The sequence below is a fragment of the Hyperolius riggenbachi genome, chromosome 9 (genome assembly GCF_040937935.1).
Source record: "Hyperolius riggenbachi isolate aHypRig1 chromosome 9, aHypRig1.pri, whole genome shotgun sequence".
Classification (NCBI taxonomy): Eukaryota; Metazoa; Chordata; class Amphibia; order Anura; family Hyperoliidae; genus Hyperolius; species Hyperolius riggenbachi.
Window position 1 is genome coordinate 151,691,165 of NC_090654.1, and position 23,668 is coordinate 151,714,832.

The following is a 23,668-nucleotide window of genomic DNA, read 5'->3' on the forward strand; positions in this document are numbered from 1 at the left end:
GTGTAGACAGGCTAAATTCGATTTGCTGGATAAGTTTTGGCAAAAACTGTTTTTTTATGGTCACCTAAGGTGATCAAGAAAGCCTACTAGGCAACACTGGGCCCACACTGCAGATCACACTACACATCAGTGTATTTTGGTCACTTTACTGTCATTGAACTACCTCAGCCCGACCACCACTGGAAACACCACTACACAAAAAGGACTAACAATAATGTCCTGAGGGTTTCAACTAGTAATAACAATGATTGGCTCACCTGAGGTTATCACTAATGCTCTTTGCGGTTTTTTGCAGTGCGGTAAACACAGCGTTTGATCTGTCGTTGTGAACCGGGCCTAACCCTTACACTACCTGATCGACATGTACACAAGCTAGATGTTTTAAAGCACTTTATTCCACAAATTTAGGAATGTAATGTGATTTCCGCCCTTTAGAGATTAAAACACATCAACTACGCAACTTTTTGTGGGACTTTTTAAAACATGGACCCCCCTCCGCCATGCCACTGTCCAGGTGTTTGGCCTCTTGAAACAACTTTTAAATCACTTTTGTGGCCAGAAACACTCCCTAAAGCAGTGATGGCTAACCTTGGCACTCCAGCTGTGACAAAACTACAAATCCCATCATGCCTCTGCCTCCCCGAGTCATGCTTAGAGCTGTCTGAGTATTGCAATGCCTCATGGGACTTGTAGTTCCACCACAGTTGGAGTGCCAAGGTTAGCCATCACTGCCCTATAGGTTTTAGAATTCGCCTGCCCATTAAAGTCTATGGCGGTTTGTACGGTTTTCCGGTTTGCGAATGTTTGCAGCAAATTTGCATTTGCAAACTGAAAATTTGATGTTCAAGACCTCACGAATCATGAGTGTGGTTAATTAAATGTAGTGCACCCCTAACATTGTTCCCGGCCTGCCTTTCCGGCATAAAATCAACTTGGTCTCTTTCTATTATTCTAGTAATATCAGTGCTAAGCGTAGATGCCAATACTTTAGCCAGCAGCTTTACATCAATATTCAACAATGATATAGAAATGAAAAGATGTTTTTGCTCTCAGCTATACCTAGTATAGCTGAGAACGTCTCCTATTCGGCCGCTTTACCGCCAGCTCCCGCTGTCCCTCTACACCTGCCCACACTTATCGCCCTCACCCATGGGTGCACTGGGTGCCAACATGGGTGAGGGTGACAGGTGTGAGAGGCGGGGAGGACAGCGGGAGCCGGCTGTTAAGCGTCCGCATAGGATGCACTCTCAGCTATACTTATAGCTGAGAGCTGGCGGCGGGAGCAGCGTTTGTGGTGCGTGGAGATCTTCAATCAACATGTAATTGAAGATCGCAAGATTAGAGGATATTCGCATGGGACATTTCCGAGGATATTGGCGTTGGAACTTTTTTTTTTAAAGGTACAGGTAAGTATTTCTGGTTAATTAAGAATATTAAAGGACTTTTTTGTTGTTTGTTTTGTTTTTACTTCATTTAACCCTTTGTGGAAATGGGTAAGGGGTACTTTGTATCCCTATACTCATTTATCTTGGGAGGGGGGCAGGCATATGAGGGTCCCCTTCTTAAAGGGGACTCCCAGATGCCACCATGAACCCCCCCGGGCGTCGTCGACCCCCACCTCCACCTGGGGAACTGAAGGTGGTAAAGAGCTGGACAAGGGCTCTGGTGAACAGGGGAAGGCTTGGCCGCTCTCTCCCCCAGAGCCCCCCCCATACCATACACCATGTGGGTTGGTATAGATCAGGGTGTGAAGCCCAACTCGGCCAGGGCTATGCATTCTGGCTATCCCAGCCTGCATGGGGACAAGGGGTTTTTATTCCTCACACTCTGAACAACATTAAAAAAATGCAAACATAGGTAAAGTTGCCAGAGATCTTTATACAGCCATATTGCGGCTGTATAGCGATCCCTGGCCAAAGCGTTGCTACTTCCATGGGGTTTCTAGGGGGTCCGGTGTGCACGGACCCCCTGGAAACTGTGTCATGAAATTCATTGCTCTTTCTTTTGATACATGTAAATTTACACTACCGTTAGGTTTACTACATTACCTGTCATTTACTGCATTTAAATGTATTATTTTTTTCCTATGAAACGTTAAAATTGATTTTCTCAAAAACTATAAGGTCTTTTTTGATTTTTTCCCTCTTGTACCCACCACATATCCTGAAAATTTGGTGTTTCTAGCACGTAAGGGGGCTTTGCTATTAACCGCTAAAGTCGGCGGCCATTAAAGTCTATGGGAGAAATGTGGATGAAATTTAAAAAAAAATAAAATTGTGTTAAATGCAAATTTCAAATACCGCTGGTTCACTGCGAAGTATTTGCCGGCAGAACAGTTCCGTCCATCTCTACTTGACAGTAAGCACCCCGATTTGGCACCATATTTAACAACAGGGTTTGGTATACATCTCCCACTACTTGGCCCATTTGTCTACTGCAAGACAAGTTTGCTTATTATCTTCTTCTTAGCTTACTAATCTGCATCATTACTCCAACTTTTTTGCCCACTGCAGGGGATCCTAAGACATGGGCAACCCATTTTTTTTTTCATAAAAGAGATCTCCTTGTTACACAAGTGTTTCTCCTGCAGGAAGGCAATGTCAGCACCCATATATTTTAAGTGACGTATTACCTACCCCCTTTTTACTTGCAATTTAAGGCCTTTGACATTCCATGTTACTATTTTGATCCCCATAATTAGTTAGCTATATAACTTTTGTGAGTTCACAGACAGGCATGTGTCACGATCCAGGCCCCACACAAAAAACAAGTGCAACAGTATGTTGTACTCCCTTGTAAATAAAACATCCTGGCCATTGACGACAGAGCAATTTACCCCCCAACATGCCCCAACCGCCAAACCAGTCCCCCCTAAACTAATAACAAATGATAAGTGCCTAAACCTATCCCAGTCTCATGACACTGAGGAGCAGTTTAGAAATCTTCTTCTAATAACTCGGGCAGGCACATACAAGTGTATCTCACTTTTCTCAGTAGAGACACCAGTAGCCATTTTGGCTGGCTGTGTAGCGGCCTTGTTATATGGCTTCGGGCAGATATAAAATTGTATGACAATAACTCCTAACAGTTTGAATAATAGGATGAGGATCTCTCGCAGCAAGGTATTTTTGTGCTTCCCTGGGCTCTCTGAGGAACACTGTAGAGCTATCTGGCTCTGTGACTTTTAAGATGGCAGGATAAAGGAGGGCAAATTTCACTTGCCTGTTAAACAACTCAGTACATACAGCTCCAAACAGTTGCTTTTTTTGTGACTTCAGCTGAATAATCATTAAATATTCTTACTCTTGCGTCAGTTAGTTCCACTGGATCCCTTTGGCTTTAAAAGCACTCAGGATTTTCATGTTGTCGTTGTAGTCAAGGTATTTAACAATGACCAGGCAGGATGCATCAGACGAGTCATGTCTTGGAGGGCCTATCCTATGTGCCCTTTCCACTCTAATGACACCTTCCAGGTTTAGCAGATGGGGTATGGTGGTTTCTCACAGAGCCTGCGGCGTATTAGGCTTGTGAGTCTCAGGGAGGCCTACCAGTCTCAGGTTGTTGTGCCTCAACCTGTTTTCAAGATCGTCTAGTTTGTTATGAAATACATTGTTATTTTTTAACTGCTTCAAGCTGCTTAGCTGTGGTACCAATCTCTTCTTTGCAGTAGGCTATTCTCTGTTCTGTCTCTTTGAGCTGTTCAGTGTGGTGCTACAATTGCTGATTAATGGTGGCTAGGGATTTGGTAATTGCAAATATCAGAAGTAATGTGTTGAGAGACTTCTCTTGCTATGTGGGAGTAGACATCACTTGGCACACTCCTCGGAGTGTGTTTCCCAGGTCTGGTTCCCTTGCACCTTCAATTGAGCTGAGTGCATCTCTGTCGGCACCATCTTGGAGGGACTTCGTGGTGGCTTCAGAGTCTCCATAGCGGCAGAGCGAGTGAGGCAACGGTCCATAGACCTTTGTCCTTCTGCCTTGAGGATGTCGGCCACCTTACAGAGGTCAGGTCAGGTTTTTGCTAGTGGCTATAGCTGAGTATGTGTGCTGAGTTCTCAGAGCTCTGCTCACTTCCCACCACTCATGCAGGCACCGGAACCGAGAGTCCAGGATTGTTTAATTTTAATCGTATTAGAAGTAAACACGGTCTTTCCAACCCCAAGCACGTCTCCAGGGTTTATAGCCTACAAGCCAGTAAGCTATCTGACTTAACTCCATTGGTCTTTTGTAAAAGGGATGTCATTCTGCCTTTTCTGCCAAATTTAGATTGCTTACTGCTTTATCATAGGTTTTTTTTATCTGAGCCCAATTTCAGCATGCAGCTTTGACAAAGCCAAACCAAAGAGAAGTTCTGCATCTGACCCTCACCTTATCTTCCTGGATGTCCATGCCCATGAGCTAGTATTCCTATATGCTCATCTTTAGCCATTTAGCAAAAAAGAAACATATTCACTTACTAGTGGGACCCTTCAATGTGTTGTCCAAGATAGTAAAACTTAACATCAACCCTTTAATTCAATGTTATGGTGGGTAGACCCTTTAAATTCTGCTAGACCACCGGAATCAGCCTAATGGATAATCCATATCTTACCCTACAAATCTAGTAAGGTTGCCTAGTGGATAATTAGATCCCAGTTGAGACATGGCAAGTAAAAATAAATAGCTTGACAGCCAGACAATCTTTAATGCTGGGAATACACAATGTGTTTTTTTCGGTTGATTTTCCGTTCAATCGATTTTCGATTTGTTTTTCCGCTCAATTTCCTGCTCGATTCTCTTATCTTTTCTTATCAATTTCCATTCACTTCTATGAGAAATCAAGCAGTAAAATGATCGAAAGTAAGATTGAACATGTCGGAAATTATCTATTGAACCATCTATCTGCCAAAATCGACAAAAAAAACGCATTGTGTATTCCCAGCATAAAAGCTTATACCAAAGGTACCCTCCATATTTAAATCACTTGAGGTTTCCTGTAAAATCCAAGACCATCAGCCACTTTATTTACACTAAATTATATTGTAAAGGAAAGCTATTTGGGTATTTATTTGTGATGTTACAGTATACATAAAGAAAGCTGGATGACAGCCATAGGAGACACAAACCTACACTAATATGATAACAAAACATTTCAGCAGCAAAAGATATACAATCACTGGCCACTTTCTTAGGTACACCTAGCAAGTACTCCAAAAAGCAAATTGCTATGTCTTGCGCTCTCACAAGCTGGAGTGTCCACAGCGTCTCCTATGATCATCACAGGTGTTGCTCTGGACTTGGAGTGAAGCAGATGACTAGGAAAAAATGGAGCTCTCCATAGCATAAAATCATAGGGGACTTTATTTGCATAAAAATAAAAGTACTTACAAGATGATTACATATAAGACTGGTGGGGACTGGATCCCTTCTCCTCAATGCAGCAGATGTAACCGAACTAAGGCCAGCAGTGTGGTGTCCGTTTGTGGGACAATCCTATGCCCGGCATGCCCTCAGCGTCATTATGCGTTTCGGTGTGCAACGCCTTCGCCAGATGGCGCAGGGGCACGGGCACGTTGCTTTTGACAAGCCAGCCACCGTTGTCATGACGATCTCCATCACTGCTGTAGTGATGTAATAGAGGGATGGACAGAAGGTCCCACGTGATGGATGGCGCGGCTGGAGGGCGGAAGTACTAGAGGAAGCCCAATTGAAAGTTATTCATTAGGATGATGATTTAAATACTTTGGTCTCTGCTCTACTGACTCTCCAGTCATGACCATCTGTTCAATTGAAACAGTTTCCTGGACTGCCCATGTTAAAAACTACATTTCAAATGTTCTCTCAAAACGAATTCACATTTAAGTGGTACATCGGAAATTGAAAAGAATAAAATAAAACAATAAATTATGAAATATATGAAAAACAAGAAAAGTGAAAATAAAAATGAAAAAATATGAAAATAAAAACAAAAATGAAATTAAAATGAAATACTAGAATATAATCTCAAAGTTATTATATTGTCATAAAATGAATTATGAAACGAATATTTGTTGCACTGCATACAGTTTCTATGTAAAAGCTGTGGCACCAATTATCCATGGAGAAATAAATAAAAACATATACACTAAATTCATAATACATATTATTCTAGTAAGACTATATACAGTAATATAACATCTATGCGCCCTCTGTCCAGCTTATGTCCATGCTGGTGAAAGGTGGTGGGGAGTGAAGACAATGATGGCATGGGGAAATAAAAAAGGTGGAGGGAGAGGGGGAAGGTGTAGGATTGTAGGTGGGGGTGAATGGAAATAAGGGGTACCACCTTTCACCAAACTAGACTATACAGCTGGTAAATTTGGGCAGATACAGTCTGCTTCAACTATAACTATTAGTCACCACCCCGGATGGAACTGAAAATGTCTAGACACCCCTTGCACAATAGCAATGGTGGAATGGGGGTGTGTCTTAAGGTGGCCACTAATGATGCAATTTCTAGCGAAAAATCATTTGAGTGATTTGATAATTCTGATCAGAAGAAAAATCGTTCACTACACCATCAACAAACCAATCTTTGCTTCCTGTCACAACTAACAAGAAAATCCAAATTTTGGTTTGATCAAAATCCAATCGGATGACTATTTTTATATTCATTCGTAATCGATTGTGCCCATCAATAGATTATTTACAACCAATCCGATCAGAATTTCTGAATGCTCTAATGCTGGGAATACACGTTTCGTTTTTGCCTTCATTTAAACCTTCATTTCGATTGTGCCTTTTGTCCTTTTCGATCCCGAAATAATCGACCGTACGGTTAATATCACTACCCACGGTTTCGTTTTTTTTTTCGATTCTGATGGTTTCGTTTTTCCAATGATCGAAGGCTGCAAAGAAACGAAACGTAGTACAGGGACGGACGGCATAAACGAATATATAATCGATCTGAACAGCCATCAAGCCTACCAATGGCTCAATTAGATGGATAAAGAGAGATAATATCAAACATGTTCGATCACTAGTTGTTCGTTTTTGGGGTCTATTAATCGAAACTATAATGAGATTATGACTATTATCACATACGTTTTCAACACTCGATTCGTTTACCGAACGAATCGAAGGCTAAAACGAAGGCTAAAACGAAACGTGTATTCCCAGCATTACGATTTTTCGCTAGAAAATGGACTATTAGTGGCCACCTTTAGTAGGGAAACAAATCTGGAGAAAAGGGAGGAAAAGGATGTGATTAAAACATTTTACAGAAAAAACGTTCAATGATAACACAAGACAGAAACCAATTATAAATAGGTAGCTATCTCCAGGTCTTCACTGAAGCCATCTGGAACCAGAGAATCTAATTTAAAAATCCAAAAGCTTTCTCTCTCACACAGTTTTTTGTATCTGGCTCGTGTGTTTAAACTCTTTGGAATAATTTCTAGGCTGATAACCTGGAGAGAGTCCACTTAACTATTATGAAACTGTTTAAAATGACGGGGCACACTATGTTTTTCATTTTCATCTAAAATATTTAATTTGTGCTCCCCGAACCTAATGATGTGGTTGTTCTCCCAACATATGATTTTGGGCAACCACAAGTCAGACAGTAAATTACATGGTCACTGCCGCAATTGATAATTTGTTTGATTTTGTTCACTTGGTTTCTCCCATCTTTAAAGTCTTGGACTCTGAGGTCCAGAACATCATAGCAGCCACATCTACTGACATGGCACCTGTAATTGCCTGTAACATTAGGAAACATACTTGGTCTCTCTATGATGTCTCCTATATTGCTGCGAGCAATGTCATTTTTCAGGGATTTCGCTTGTTTAAAGACCACATTGGGTTTCTCAGGTAGAATGTTTTTGAAAAAAAGAGTCCTGAAATATAACAGGCCAGTTTTGGTTGAGTATGCACTTGATTTGACGTGATTCTTCTGTACATGTCGTGATGAAAGTGGGGTCTGATCTCTCATTATGAATTGTAGTGCTTCCATCATAGAGAGACCACATATGTTTCTTAATGTTACAGGCAATTACAGGTGCCATGTCAGTAGATGTGGCTGCTGTGATGTTCTGGCATGTGAATGGCAAAAGATGGGACCCCTTATTTCCATTCACCCCCACCCAAGACATCAAGGCACAGGGTCACTTATTTCCCCACAGCGGTGAGACTCTTGAACTCTGTACGAGCCCCTCGGGTTCCCCCGCCACTCAGGGAAGCACCTACGTAGTCTGACACACCCAATGTTAATATTAGTGTTCTACTTCTCTCTGTGCAATGGAATGCCTCTTGCAATGCCTCTGTATCTGCTGATGAGTTGCTTTTACGGTCATTTTTTTTTTTTTATGATTACTTTGATTATTTTTTTTGCTGTATTTTATTGCTCTCTTCTACTGTCAGTGTGTTTGTGTAAACAAAGTCTAAGGTGTTCTGTGCTGCTAAAACCAATTCCGGGCATGACCCAAATCATGCTTGGCGAAATAAAAGGATTCTGATTCTGATTTTGATGCTACCATCCTACACCTTCCCCCTCTCCCTCCCCCTTTTTTATTTCCCCACACAGTCATTGTCTTGACTCCCCACCCACCTTTCGCCAGCATGGACATACGCTGGATAGTTTATAGCCAAGTATCCTGTATAAATTTCTCTGATTGCGTTTAGAAATCACCCAGTTAATCGGCCCATCCTGGCAATGTGAGTATTCCATAGGAAGATCAGTAAATTCCAGGTAGTCCACTTCTTCATATTGATATGCACACTTAGCCCACTTATTCTACCTCAGAGCTGTGTTGGGATGAAGCACAACACAGCAGAAACACTTTTCTCCCTCCTAATGCTCTCCAGAGGGGGCATAGAGGAAGAGTTTTATAGTCTTACTAGAATAATATGTATTATGAATGTAGTGTATATGTTTTTATATATTCCATCCGTGGGTAATTGGTGATACAGTTTATACATAGAAACTGTATGCAGTGCAAGAAATATGGAGTATTCATTTTATGACAATATAATAAATGAGATTATATTCTAGTATATTTCATTTTAATTTAATTTTTGTTTTTATTTTCATATTTTATTTTAAATTTTATTTTCACTTTTCTTCTTTTTCATATATTTCAAAATGTATTGTTTTATTTTATTCTTTTCAATTTCTGATGTACCACTTAAATGTGAATTCATTTTGAGAGAACATTTGAAATGTAGTTTTTAACATGGGCAGCCCAGGAAACTGTTTTAATTGAACAGATGGTCATGACTGGAGAGTCAGTAGAGCGGAGACCAAAATATTTAAATCACCATCCTAATGAATAACATTCAATTGGGCTTCCTCTAGTACTTCCACCCTCCAGCCGCTCCATCCATCACATGGGACCTTCCGCCCATCCCTCTATTACATTACTACAGCAGTGATGGAGAACGCTAGCCACCGAATCGCTCACACAGCGTCATGACTAAGATTGTCATGACAACGGTGGCTGGCTTGTCAAAGGCAATGTGCCCGTGCCCCAGTGTCATCTGGCGAAGGCGTTGGACGCCAAAACCGTAATGATGCTGAGGGCACGCTGGGTGTGCGATCCACCCACCACTCTGCCGCTGATTGTCCCACCAACGGACACCGCGCTGCTGGCCACAGTTCGGCTACATCTGCTGCATCGAGGACCCTTTCACACCGGGGTGGTGCAGTGCGGCATTTTTATCACACCCCACTGTCAGGCAATGAAAGTCTATGGAGACATTTCAAAGCCTTATGGCGCGACGTGACAGTAGTGACATTTTTGCTGAATCCCCGATGTAAGGCGAGAACTATGTTACCGTGCAGATTCTGCAGCAAGCTGCAGTACGCTTACGCATACCCGAAGCAGGAAAAGACAGCAAGTGCGTGTCATGCGTGTGTCACTTCCTGCTTGGCCGGTGGCCAGAAAGGGAACACAACGCAATAGCTATTGCTGGTTTCTAGTGTGAAACTAGCCTGAGGATTAGGGATCCAGTTCCAACAGATTTAACAAGGTGTTGGAAACATTTCTTAGAAAATTTGAAATGGAGATTTATCAGACCATGCATGTTTCCAATCTTATACTGTCCACTTTTGGTGAGCCTTTGCAAATGTAGCCTCAGCTTCCTATTCTTAGCTGACATAAGTGGCACCCAGCATGGTATTCTGATGCATGTTGCCCATCTGCTTCATGGTTCGACATGTTCAAAGATGGTATTCTGCATACCCTGGTTGCAATGAGTGGTCACTAAAACTACTTGTGCACATTGATCTTCTCAAACTAGTATGATCATTGTCTTTTCACCTCTATCAACAGGATATTTTTGTCGGCACAACTGTTGCTCAATGGAAATTGACAATGGACCCTGGTTATGCATGAAACTCTCCGTTGATAAGCAATGAAATACTTGACCAGCCCTTCTGGCACCAACACCCGTGCCACATTCAAAGTCACTTAAAGGGAACCTAAAGAGAAAGTAATGTGGCCAGTATAAGTTACCAGGTGCTTCTTAAAAGTTGCTCTGTTCCATTCAGCCCCTTCAAAAGCTACTGCTCATGCGTGGCTCGTGCCTCCTCGATTGTGCTCCCATTGCTCATTTTACAAACTGCACAACAGCAGAACGCTTCCAGCTACAGGAGCGCTATCAAGGAGGCACATGACCCAGTGTTGTGCTTCCAGCTTTCAAAGGGGACAGCTGCAGAATGGAACAGAGCAGAATAATAGTGAGGGACCAGGATGAGTCCTACAGGGGGCCAGAAGAAGCCCCAAGTTAAACTGACCTTATTACTTTCACTTTATGTTTCCTTCAAATACCCTTTCTTCCCCATTCTAGTGCCCTGTTCAGGAATTTATCTTCATATCTAGATGTCTAAATGCATGGGGTTGCTGCCATGTGATTTATTATTACTATTTCTATTAACAAGCAATTGAACAGGTGTGCCTAATTAAGTGGTCAGTGAGTGGACACATGCATGTTCTAAAATCAAGTTAAGCTGATCTCCAAGTACAACAATGATCTTAATAGAAACCTGATTTACCTACTAAAGATCAGTGACATTAAAATAGTTGTTGGTTAATGCAGGTTTTATGGAAATTTAAACAGCTTGAAAACAGAATTTGATTGGTCCATTTCAAGTTGTGTACGTTTTGCATAAAATTTGCATCAACTTCTTGCTGAAAAAAAAAAATCTATAAAATACTTATTGTAGAATTGGTGGACATGCTTGGCTCTTCTTCCATGAGCCAAACCTTCGTTTCACTATGTGGCTTCTTCAGCTCTACAGTATACACAACCTTGTGTCTCTGCGGGGTTGATGTTGTTCAGTGCCACTATCCTACGATATCCTTCTAAACCTGATGGGTAAAATGGGAGCAGCCACAGTCCTGTCTGTCTACCAACAGCAGAAACTAACAGCAGAAACAAAAATAACAGCACACTTCATTATAATAAGCTTTTATTTAATAAATGAAAAAAAGCATTATACATATAAATAGATACTTTAATCAAAATAACTATCATTCTGACTACTGGTGCATGCTCTTCATCATTTTGTAGATTTTTTTTGTACTGTACAAAAAAGTTTTCCGAAATCCTGCAAAAGAGAAGAATGAATTAACAAATTGAAGGCTGAAGGTTATATAGCAGGTATTTGTTAAGGGCTAGTTCACAGTGCTCAGTTGCGTTACAGAACAATTCTGCATGTCAACTCACTCCCCATACAATTCTATGTTCACGGTACTGCGTTGTAACAGATTGTGTTATTCTAACTTGCTGCACGCAGGTTTTTGTATTAAAGGGGCACTATGGGGAAAAAATTGTAAAATTTAAAATATGTGCAAACATAAGCATTTAATAATTACTTTTTTCCAGAGTAAAATGAGCCATAAATTACTTTGATGCTATGTTGTTGTCACTTACAGTAGGTAGTAGAAATCTGACAGAAGTGACAGGTTTTGGACTAATCCATCTCTTCATAGGGGATTCTCTGCAAGGCTTTTATTCTTTATAAAGATATTCCCTAAAAAGGATTTAAACAATGATGCTGGCCAGCTTCCCTGCTCGCTACACAGTTTTTTGGCAGTTGGACAGAGCAACTGCCATTCATTAAGTGCTTTTGAAAATCAATAAATCCCTGAGAATCCCCTATGAAGAGATGAACTAGTCCAAAACCTGTCACTTCTGTCAGATTTCTACTACTCTATTTCTACTACCTACTGTAAGTGACAACAACATAGCATCAAAGTAATTTATAATTTTACTTTGGAAAAAAATGTTCTTTTTATTTGTATATGTTTGCACATATTTTATATTTTACAATTTTTTGCCATAGTGCACCTTTAAAGAGAACCTGTAACAAAAAAAAAGTTCCCCTGGGGGGTACTCACCTCGGGAGGGGGAAGCCTCAGGGTCCCATTGAGGCTTCCCCCTCCCCTGTAGCTGCAGGCAGTCCAGCGCTGGCTCCCCGCCTGCGCAGTACAGCCCGGTGGACGTCCGATGACGTCAGCGCGCCGGCGTGGGACGCAGAAGTGTCGGGCCTTGGAGCGCAGAAGAGCCCGACTTGGCAGCCGGCCTGGCTAGGTCGGGTCGGCCACCGGAGACCACCGGGAGCCTGCGGAGCGGCGGCGAGGGCACCTCCTGCCTGCCACGGGCTGGAGGAAGCCCCAGGTAAGTGGAAATTGATTTTTATTTTTTAGCCACCCACCCTGAACCTTCCCTTTAAATGGAAGCCGTAGTAGCCGTTGCGTCACCTAATGAAGGCGTGGTTATGCCAAAACACGTTGTGACGTCAAACGCCTCCAGCGCAACCCGACCCGCCCACCGCGTCCTGCTCCCACTCACATCATCGCTCCTGCTGCCCTGGCCAGGCACAGGAGTGTGGAGAGTTCTACCGGCAGGCCTGACAAGCACAATTTTTATCTATTTCAAGTAAAAGGTTAATGCACCAAGGAGCACTCTTGTTTCTTTCATTCTAAGCGCTGATAAGTGCTGATTTATTTACCTTTCCTGGCTCCAGCGGGGGCGCTGTTGCGGCTTTCCGCATGGAGATAGGCGAAAATAGCCGATCTCCGTCGGGTCAGCTCTACTGCGCAGGCGCAGGAGACTTGTGCCTGCGCAGTAGAGTGGCCTGACAGCGATCAGCTATTTCCGCCTATCTCCGAGCGGAGAGCCGATACTGCGCCTGCACTGGAGCCAGAAGGGTAAATATTTACATCCCCGCTGTTTGGGGAGTTTTATCTCCGCCACTGTGGGACTGAAGAGGACAGGGGAAGCCCTAATAGGATCCGGAGGCTTCCTCCACCCCAGGTGAGTACCCCCAGGGGAGGTTTTCCTCAGTACATGTTTTCTTTAAAGTCTATGTCCAGTCTGCATTGCAGTAAACCTTCATAATCATGCTTATTTATTTATTTAAATCAAAAGAGAATTTTATACACAAAAAGTAATTTATCAGGCTGGATATGTGGTGGGGGAATTTGTTAAATCAGTGCAGTCCTCTCTCTGTTCATAAGGAAAGGCTTGATTCAGTAAACGATGCTAACCCAGTTAGCATGCCTAAAGACTGATAACTAGGGTTCTAACTGGGTTAGCACAGTTTACTAAATTCACATCGCACGCTAAACTTTGCGCGCAAAACAGCGCATCGCAGTGCGACGAAAATGGCGCACCCGATGCGCCTATAAAGTCGCATTGGGTGCGACCTTAACCACTTTAAAACCACCAGTACGAGTTTCTACGCTCCTGTGTTTACATAAACATAAACAAATAATAAACACTTGGTTCTGTTTCTATTTTTAGAACCCACTGACTCTGCATCTCCATCTTGTAGCCAAAAAGTAAAACCACATCCAAATACCCTATTATACACCTTCCCATAGAAAAATGAAATACATTTTCATTTTTTTTTTTTTCACTTTTTTTCATTGACCAAAAGGTTTATTGTATATATGAAGGTAGTACAGAGTATACAAACATGAAAATGTAAAAAAGTACAGTAGGTAAAAATACATAGCCAGATTTGTAGTAGAGAATCATAAAAGGTAGAGTGTAACAGACATCATACAGTTTATCATAAACATAGCTGATGCGTGCCGTACCCATGAGTACGGTTATGAGTTCCAAGGCATGGGTAAATCGAAGGAGGAGGGCTGTAAAGGTATGGAGGACAGATTATACATCAGTTAGAAGGAGGAGAGGCTTGGTGAAGAGGGAAAAGAGGGGAGGGGGGAGGTATTGGATAAAGGGAGGTGGGGATCATGAGTTAGAGGAAAAGAGAGGAGAAACGGACCAGTTGACAGCCTATACGACACTATAGAGCAGCTCAGATAACTTTATCTAGCCACCTGTCCCATATTTTATTACATTTAGACGGGCATCCCCTGTGTTGGTATACCAGTCTCTTGAGAGGAAGCAAATTTTTAACTTTAGTTTTCCACTCCAAAAAAGTGGGACAGATAGGGGACAGCCATCTAAAGGCAATGCATAATTTGAGCGTAAATAGGGTTTCAATTAAAAAATATTTGTCAAATTTGTTCATGTCTTCGTCATATATATTAAGGATACAACATTTAACGTCTAGGGTGGCTGGAGACCCCATGGTGTCGTGAAGGAAATTGACCACTTGTTTCCACAAGTCGGCAATTGGGGGGCAGAGCCATAGCAAATGTAAAAAGGTGGGGTTAGGCAATGTACATTTAGGGCAGATATTGGAGGTGTTGACGGAGTATTTGGAAATATGTCTAGGGGTAAGATAGCTTTGGTGTATAATGTATAGTTGGGTCAGGCGGTCTTTGATGCAGGGGGATACCAGGCGTGTGGCAAGCAAGCAGTCCTCCCACTCCTCGTCCTCAATCTGTATATCATATTGTAGCCATTTATCTCTGGATTTCTCCACCACCGCAGCAGCAGTGTGTTCATTTAGTACATTGTATAAAGTGCCAATATGGTGAGGAAGTGGGCCTTCTTTAAGGAATTCCATAAGAGTTGAATTCTCAAGTAGAGGAAGACCATTAGGGAATTGTGAGTGTAATGCGTGTTGCAATTGTAGGTACATGAATTGAAACTGTGGGGGTAGAGAGTAACGAGCTTTCAGGTCAGCATATGCGTGTAGCGTTGAGTTTGTTATTATCTGACCCATGTAGTGTATACCAACATCAGCCCAGCAAGAAGTGTGGCTAAGCTTGAGTAGCTCAGAGAGATTGGGATTGTGCCATAGTGGTGTATAGTATTCCCACTTGGAGATAGACATTAGTCTATTGGCCGATCGCCATATTTTAGAGGCCTGCAATAGACTAGTGTTGGATTGGGAGTGAGTATTAAGAGTATTTTTAAGAAGAGCGAATGGGAGGTTCATGGTGCACTCGGTGGAGGAGAATCCCAACAGATCTGGGGGTTGCAGGGAGTTTGTTACAAACCAAGGTGCTAGTTGTTTTAATTGGGAGGCGATATAATATAACAATAACAATAACAATAATATTTATATAGCGCTTTTCTCCCTGGGGACTCAAAGCGCTGTGACCCTGCATTATGCAGTCTCAAAGGCTAGGGAAAAGAGGTGAGTTTTTAGCCTTTTTTTAAAGCTGTCCAGAGAAGGAGCCTCTCGTACTGATTGTGGAAGTGAGTTCCATAGAGTAGGGGCTGCGTAGGAAAAGGCCCGAGCACCAAATGTTAAGTGTATCCTGGGAATAACCAGCTTCATCTTGTTGGCAGAGCGGAGGGTGCGTGAAGGGGCATAAAGTTCCAATAGATCCGCTATGTATTTGGGTCCCATGTGGTGTAGAGCCTTGAATGTCAGCAGGCAGATCTTAAAATTGATTCTCCATTTTACTGGCAACCAGTGAAGAGTTTGCAGTACTGGGGTGATGTGTGAGCTGCGGGGGGCATTGGCTAGGAGTCTGGCTGCAGCATTCTGTACTAGCTGTAAGGGGCGCAGAACCTTATCTGTAGATCCGATTAACAGGGCGTTGCAGTAGTCTAGGCGGGAGGATACAAATGCGTGAACCAGGGCAGGTAGGTCTTCAGCTGGGATAAGGTGTTTTATTTTCGCTATATTTCTTAGATAGACAGCAGGTATCAGCTGTCGTCAAGTCTTCCTTCTTCTGAGTTTTAGATTTCCATCCAGGATCACCCCAAGGTTTCGCACAGAGTCTTTATACTGTACAGTATCTCCCCCAATTGCTAGTTTGAGGTGGTGAGCGTTTTGAACTTTATCCATCATGTGTGGACCACCTACCACCAACACCTCTGTTTTGTCAGAGTTCAGCCTCAGCCAGCTGGTGTTCATCCAATTTTGTAAATCCACTAGACACGCATTTATGGATGCTGATGGGTCTTGGGTGCCAGGCTTGAAGGACAGATACAGTTGTGTGTCATCTGCATAACAATGGTATCCTAAACCATAGTTCTGGATTATTTTGCCCAGTGGGAGCATGTAGACTGCAAAGAGTAATGGTGATAGTACCGAACCCTGTGGAACTCCATAGGCAAGTGGCACTGGATTAGAGTAGTGTGTGCGCAGACATACTTGCTGTGTCCTGCCAGATAGGAAGGTCTGAAACCAGCTAAGAACAGTACCCCTTAGGCCACAGTAATTCTTCAGTCGCTGGATTAGTATTTCATGGTCCACAGTATCAAATGCTGCTGACAAGTCAAGAAGAATCAGAATTGAGCAATCACCCTTGTCCCTTGCAGTAAGTAGATCATTCATTACTCGGACTAATGCTGTTTCAGTGCTGTGCCTTTTCCTGAATCCTGACTGAAAAGTATCAAAGATGTTGTTATCTGTAAGCCTGGCTTCTAGCTGGTTGGCGACTGCTTTCTCGATAACTTTTGATAGGAATGGTAAGTTCGCCACAGGTCTGTAGTTGGTTACAGAATCAGGATGTAGTGAAGGTTTCTTCAGGAGGGGTTTTATGATTGCTTTCTTTAGTTCTTCTGGGAAAAGTCCACTTTGCAAGGAGCACTGAGTGATTTTGTGAAGTGCTGGCCTGAACAGCGCTGGGCACTGCATTAAGGATCCAGTTGGGCCAGGATCCAGGTCGCAGGTAGTGGGGCGGAGACTTTGAATGAGAATTCCAAAATCTTCTACACTCAGAGTGTCAAAGACTTGCCATGGTGGTACGGTAGTAGGCATATGCAACGTCCAGTGGTCAATTGATGTTGTTGGTGTAATGCTGGCACGGATGGTAGACACCTTGTTTGTGAAGAAGGCAGAGAATTCTTCACACCTTTCCCTGGAGTATGTGGTTGGGGCTTTTAGGCAGGAAGGATTGCAGAGTGATTCCACTGTGTGGAAGAGTTGAGCAGCTCTGTTGTTGGCTGTAGATATTTTGTGCGAGATAAAGTCTGATTTTTTCTTGGTTATTGCTTGTTGGTATTGTCTGAGGTGTTGAACTAGGCTAGATTTGTGCTCCCCAGTCCCTGATTTACGCCACTGTCTTTCTAGTCTGCGCCCTTTCTTTTTTAGATCCATGATGGTTTTGTCAAACCAATTAGCTTTCTGCTTTTTGGTTGCTGATTTGGTGCGCCATGGGGCAATACTGTCAAGTGTTTCATATATCGTGTTGTTGTACTGGGTTACTAGAGAGTTTGGGTCCATTTGACTGTGGAGCAGATTTGTAAAATCCAGGTTGGCAGTTATCCTCTCCGGTGTTAATTTACTCAGGGGACGGGTTTTGATTGTTTCTTTAGGGAGCTGCTTGATGGGGTGATGTTCAATAGTAAACTGTATTATGTGATGGTCTGACCACACCACTGGGGTTACTGTTATGTTACTAATGTCAATATAGCAGAGGGGACGGCAGGGCCACTCCGCCTAAAGATGTGGGACATTGCAATATTGCATGTCTGAGTTTGGCCCTAGATTTATTCCATACTATAGATAGTATGAGGGATCTGAGTTTATTAAAGAACAGTACAGGGATATGTACGGGCGAATTATGGAGAATGTAAAGAATTTTGGGCATAAGGACCATTTTTATTAAGTTTATACGACCCATAACTGAGAGTGGCAGTTTTGTCCAGGAGGTCAGTTTATTTTGGGTGAGGGAGAGTAGGTGGGCTACATTATCTTCATAATAACAGGTTGGAGAGGCCCGGACCGTCACCCCCAAGTATTTAAAGGAGGTAACTTCTAGGAGAGGGCATGGTAGTGAGGAAGCCGAGATCTCTAAAGCAAGGATAACGGATTTACTCCAATTTATTGAAAGGCCTGAGTATTCATCCATTTCTGTAATCAAATCGAAGGCAGTAGTGAGGGATGAGTGGGGATCTGCAAGATAAAGGATAGTGTCATCAGCGTACTGGCTGATTTTTTCCTCAATGGTGCCGATTTTTAAACTGATAATTCGTGTGTCTGCGCAAATTTTACAGGCGAGCGGTTCAGCTGAAAGTGCATATAACAGAGGGGAGAGGGGGCAGCCTTGCCTAGTACCTCTGCCTATTGGAAAAGGGTCTGAAATATTGGAGTTGGTGCATATTTGGGCCTTAGGATCATTATATAGAATTTGCACCCATCTAATAAAATTGTCACCGAACCCAAACCTGGAAAGCGTTGCAAGTAAAAATGGCCATTCCACGGCATCAAATGCCTTGGCGGCATCAAGGGACATAATAACTCTGCTTCCGCTGTTATAGTGGTTAGCTTGCAAATTTGCAAACAACCTTCTGATATTAAGTGAAGTTTTCTTACCGGGCATAAAGCCTGTTTGATCGTTGTGTATGAGGGATAATATAACTTTGCTTAATCGTGAAGCCAGTATTTTAGCTAAAATCTTAACATCTGTTGGAAGTAGAGAGATCGGGCGGTAAGAGTCACATAGTGATAAATCTTTTCCAGGTTTGGGTATCAGGACTATAAGAGCTGTGCGCATAGATTCAGGTAGGGAGCCCTGCTCAAGTGCGGATTGAAAAGTTTGTAGGAGAGGGGATGACACAATCTCTGAGAATCTTTTAAAGACTTCGCTGGGGATACCATCGAGTCCAGGGGCTTTTTTGTTAGGCAGTGAGTGTATGGTTGATTCAAGTTCATGTAAGCTAATGGGGGCGTCCAGTAGCTCAACCTGGTCTGGGGAGAGACGGGGAAGGGAAATCTCGGATAGGAAAATCTTGGCTTCCTCACGGGAGAAGGTAGATTTGGCAGTGTATAGGTCTTGAAAATATAAAGCAAATCTTTTATTAATGAGAACTGGGCCCGTGATTAGAGTAGAATTCGTGTCTTTAATACTACTGATAACACCTGTAGAGTTCCTGTCTTTGGCCTTAGACTACAGTACTTACACTACATAATATAGACATATGGCAATGGTAGGGATTAGATTGTGAGCTCCTTTGAGGGACAGTTAGTGACAAGACAATATATATATATATATATATATATATATATATATATATATATATATATATATATATATATATATATACATATATATACACTGTACAGCGCTGCGTAATATGTCGGCGTTATATAAATACTAAATAATAATAATAATAATAATATTGATCGAGCTTAATAGAGTGAGGGGAGAAGGGGATGGATTTTCTAATGAACACAGAGATCCCTCTGCAATATTGAGAGAACTCTGAGTGATATGCCTTGCCCACCCAGTGTCTTTCCATAGTTTTAGACTTGCTGCCCGTGATATGCGTCTCAATCAGAGTTAAGATGTCTGGTTTCTTCTTATTTATATAGGTTAGGACCGTGTAACGTTTGATAGAATCATTTAAGCCTCTCACATTCCAACAGATGATATTCAAGCCTTTAGTGTTTTGGGCCATCTAGTGGATTATGTGGGTAACTGGTATATGTGAATAGGAGAGAGGGAAATAATGGATAACTATCCTCATGGGTACTTGATAAACCTATATCGTGTGGAGTGAAAGATAAACCTGTAGGGTCAATGAATAAACTGAAAAGCAACATAACTAAAGAAAATACACCCAAATAAACACCCTGCTTCACTGTAACTGCTAAGTAAAGCTTAGACCCAACTACAAAATGTGCGGGCACAAGTGAACAGGCTGGGGCTAAGTAGCTCATCCAGACTGTTCAGTGGTATGAACCAGCACGTAAACGAATCACTACACAAGTGTAGGCGGATAAGATGGGGTGGTGGTAGGACGGTACGGAGCAGGTCCGTCCAGCAGGAGTCAGATTATCAGTAAACAAATACATTTTCATGCATCATAAACCGGAGTAGTGAAAGCTGCAGTACGCTTAGTAATAACTACATAACTCCCTAGTGTAAAACTGAGTAGCATTAACACAACAGCCAAATAGTAACAGTGATCAGAACAATGCAACTGAAGTGGGGAAAAGGGGGAGCATCCTCATGAGGCATTGCTGATAATGGCGGCCAACCAGAAGGGGTAGTGAGGGAGGTAAGGCAGTCCAGGGAGTTTCACATAGTGCGCATTATGTCCAGTAAGGTAAATAAGGTGGAGAGTTGTTGGCGTACTTGTGAAGGAGCAAGGTTAAGGCTTTACCCTGAAAACAGTGTTCAATAGCTTGTAGGCACATATCTGATGAACGACTGGATCCCGATTTAAGGGATACTTGCTGGGATAGTGCATAGTTTCCATCAGGAAGCAGTGCTGTAGTATTTGCAGACAGGTAATGCGATCCCAGGGGAAGGGAGGGGATGATTAGGGTGTTAAAGTACAGTACCTTAGCGATGGACGATTGGAACTTTTAGTGTGTTTGTCCATCCAGGTATAGACATCGTCAGGATCCGTGAAGAAGTGGGATTTACCATCCGCTAGGATCCTCAGTCGGGCAGGGAAAAGCATTGCATAGCTGAGTTGGTGATCACGCAATTTACGTTTGACTGCAGTGAATTTAGCTCTTTGCTTCTGTACTTCTGTAGTGAAGTCGGGGTAGAAAGAGATTGTAGTGTTCTCAAAGGAAATGGCACCCTTCTCTCGTGCAGCATGCAGGACCGCATCACGGTCCCTGTAGTTTAAGAGTTTGAAGATAAAAGTGCGTGGGGGTTGCCCGGGAGCAGGGAGGTTCGGGGAGATTCTATGGGCACGCTCCACCACAAAAACATGAGAAAAAGTACCTTCGCCGAAGAGGGATTTTAACCTCCTTGCTGGTTATCCCGAGCTCAGCTCAGGGTAACCTGCGCAGGAGGATATCTCAGGCCCCGCTGGGCCGATTTGCATAATTTTTTTTTTTGTTACAAGCAGCTAGCACTTTGCTAGCTGCTTGTAACTTCCGATCGCCGCCGCTCGCCGCCGATCCGCCGCGCCGAGTCGCTCCCCCCCGCCCCAGACCCCTGTGCTGCCTGGCCAATCAGTGCCAGGCAGCGCTGAGGGGCGGATCGGGATTCCCTATGACGTCCTGACGTCGATGACGTCATCCCACCCCGTCGCCATGGCGACCGGGGAAGCCCTGCAGGAAATCCCGTTCTCAACGGGATTTCCTGCATACTCTGATCGCCGAAGGCGATCGGAGTGGGTGGGGGGATGCCACCGCTCAGCGGCTATCATGTAGCGAGCCCTGGGCTCGCTACATGATTTAAAAAAAAAAAATTTAAAAAAAGTGCGGCGCTGCCTCCTTGCCGGATTTTTTAGACCGGCAAGGAGGTTAACAGGGCCTCTGTGAACTGCTCCGGGGCGTTGCCCTCAGCCTTCTCGGGGAGGCCTACGATTCTCACATTAGAGCGTCTTTGGCGGTTTTCGTGATCTTCCTGGTGGTCCATCCTGGATTTAATGATCTTTTGGGACTGGCTCATCTCCTTTTGTAGCGGGCGTACCGAGTCCTCAAGGTCGCTTATGTGCTTCTCGGATTCAGTCACGCAGTCCTTTAGAGCACCCAGGTCCTGGCTCAAAAAAGTAACGTCCGTCCGGACTGAGCCCAGCGTGGTGGTGATAACCGCTAGAGTGGCTTGGCAGTCTGCAATAGCCGACAGGACCTGTGTTAGAGTAGGTGTAGGCTGCTCAGACTCCGTGGGATCAGGAGTTCCGTCTTCAGAGGCCGGAGATAGCGGGGCCTCGGCGCCATCTTGGTTCCCGCTGCGGAATTTTTCCAGTTTGGCGGCAGCGGTGGAGATGCGGGGAGTCGACATGCCGGTACACCGGATCAAGTGCGTATTCAGCAGCTTGATGGGAGCACTGAGAAAAGTTAGGATACAGTCAGGATAGCTGTAGAAGGGCCTGCTGGACGGGAGCTCACTCCGCACACGTCCTCACTCCATGAGCTTACGGCCACGCCCCATTTTCATTATTTTTAAAAACCCTTGGAGGTCAAGTGGTTAACTTTGCGCGCGATGTGAATTTATCATGCCTAAACTAACTTTAGGCAAGATATAGGGCTTTTCACAGGCGTGCTAACACTTAGCACAGTTTACTGAATCAAGCCCAAAGTATGCCACATTTGCTTGGATAATTGCCAGAAAACATTGCTTATCACAAGTAGGTCATGAAGTGTCTGGCTCACCTACCCTTTGCAGACAAAATAATGGATATTGCAAAGTAATTTCTACTTAAAGTGGAATAAAACTCTGACATAACATTAAATTCAATGTGTTTTCCTACTTTTTTTTATTACCATTCAGTTACCATATTTGCTTTTGTGCACAAGTAATATTGCCTGTTTACAAATTACGAGGTCCCAAAAGTACGGTTTATCTGCTCTGAAAGTTGCCATTGCATTTTATTCATAGATTTTAATATATACATACAGCAGCTATCTAGTGAAAATTTCTCATCTGTCTCTGCTTGTCAGCTCAGTACAGTTCCGTTTTAGTTTCCTGGCTGTAACTAATTGTTGCAGTAGAGGAATGAGAACAAAGATAATGTTATCACCTCTTCAGATGCGGATCATAAGCTGAAGGGGCTTTCCATTACAGAACAAAGTGCGGTGTTTAACAGTCTGAATGCTGTTCTGCTACAATTTTTTTTAGTGGTAGTAGGTTTAAAGCGGAATATAACCCTGCATTTCAACTTTGCTCTAAAATATTATTTACAGCATATTATATGCAACCAGCATTATTTTTTTACTAGACCAGCATTGGAAGGGTTACACGCAGAGCTTTAAAGTTCCCTGGAGAGAAATGCAGATGCATTCGAAGTGTAGATAGATACATTTAACTAAGCAGAATGTAACAAGTGAGGACTGTTACACACTCTTTGTTTGGTGTTTACGTTTTTTTTAAGCGCCAGCGGTTTTCTAAATCGCCCTGAAAGCGCTTGTGCAATGATTCCCTATGAGAGAGTTCACATCTGAGCAGTTCGTTTCCGATCTGCTCAGCAATGAGCTGCCTGTACTATTTTCTGTGCGTTTTTGCTCAATGGAAGGTATAGGGAAATCGCAAAGCGCTTGAAAAAGCCCTTTGTATAGCGATTTCCCCAGTGCTTTCTTGAATAAATACATTGTATTTATTCATTTCCGGGTGAAAGAGTTCACTTCCTGACTGATGTCAGGAAGTGAAAAAAAAATCACTCTGCAAAAGCGCTTAGAAAAGCACTTTTCTATGCGCAAAATGCAGGGAAAAGCAGAGAAAAAAAACTCGTAATAAATTGCTCAGCGCTTGTGATAGCGCTGGCGATTTATGATGTGAACAAAGCCTGTTTTTTCACCTTACGCATCTGAGCAATTTTCACATTTCAGCGCTCCTCCCATTCATTCGCCAATAACTTTATCACTACTCATCACATGTAAATGATCTATATCTTTTTTTTTTTCATCACCAATTAGGCT

The 23,668-nt window shown here is 43.0% G+C and overlaps 1 protein-coding gene across 4 annotated transcripts in view; it reads right to left on the reverse strand.

Moving 5' to 3' along the window:
• Positions 1 to 11,411: 11,411 nt before the first annotated feature.
• The window catches only part of TAMM41 (TAM41 mitochondrial translocator assembly and maintenance homolog), a 666,331-nt gene continuing 654,074 nt past the window's right edge, over positions 11,412 to 23,668 (reverse strand). For all 4 annotated transcript variants that reach the window (XM_068253613.1, XM_068253614.1, XM_068253611.1 and 1 more), the window contains one exon: positions 11,412 to 11,566. In XM_068253613.1, the coding sequence (XP_068109714.1) occupies positions 11,499 to 11,566 (68 nt within the window). In that variant the 3' untranslated portion in view covers positions 11,412 to 11,498. The remainder of the gene's footprint in view (positions 11,567 to 23,668) is intronic.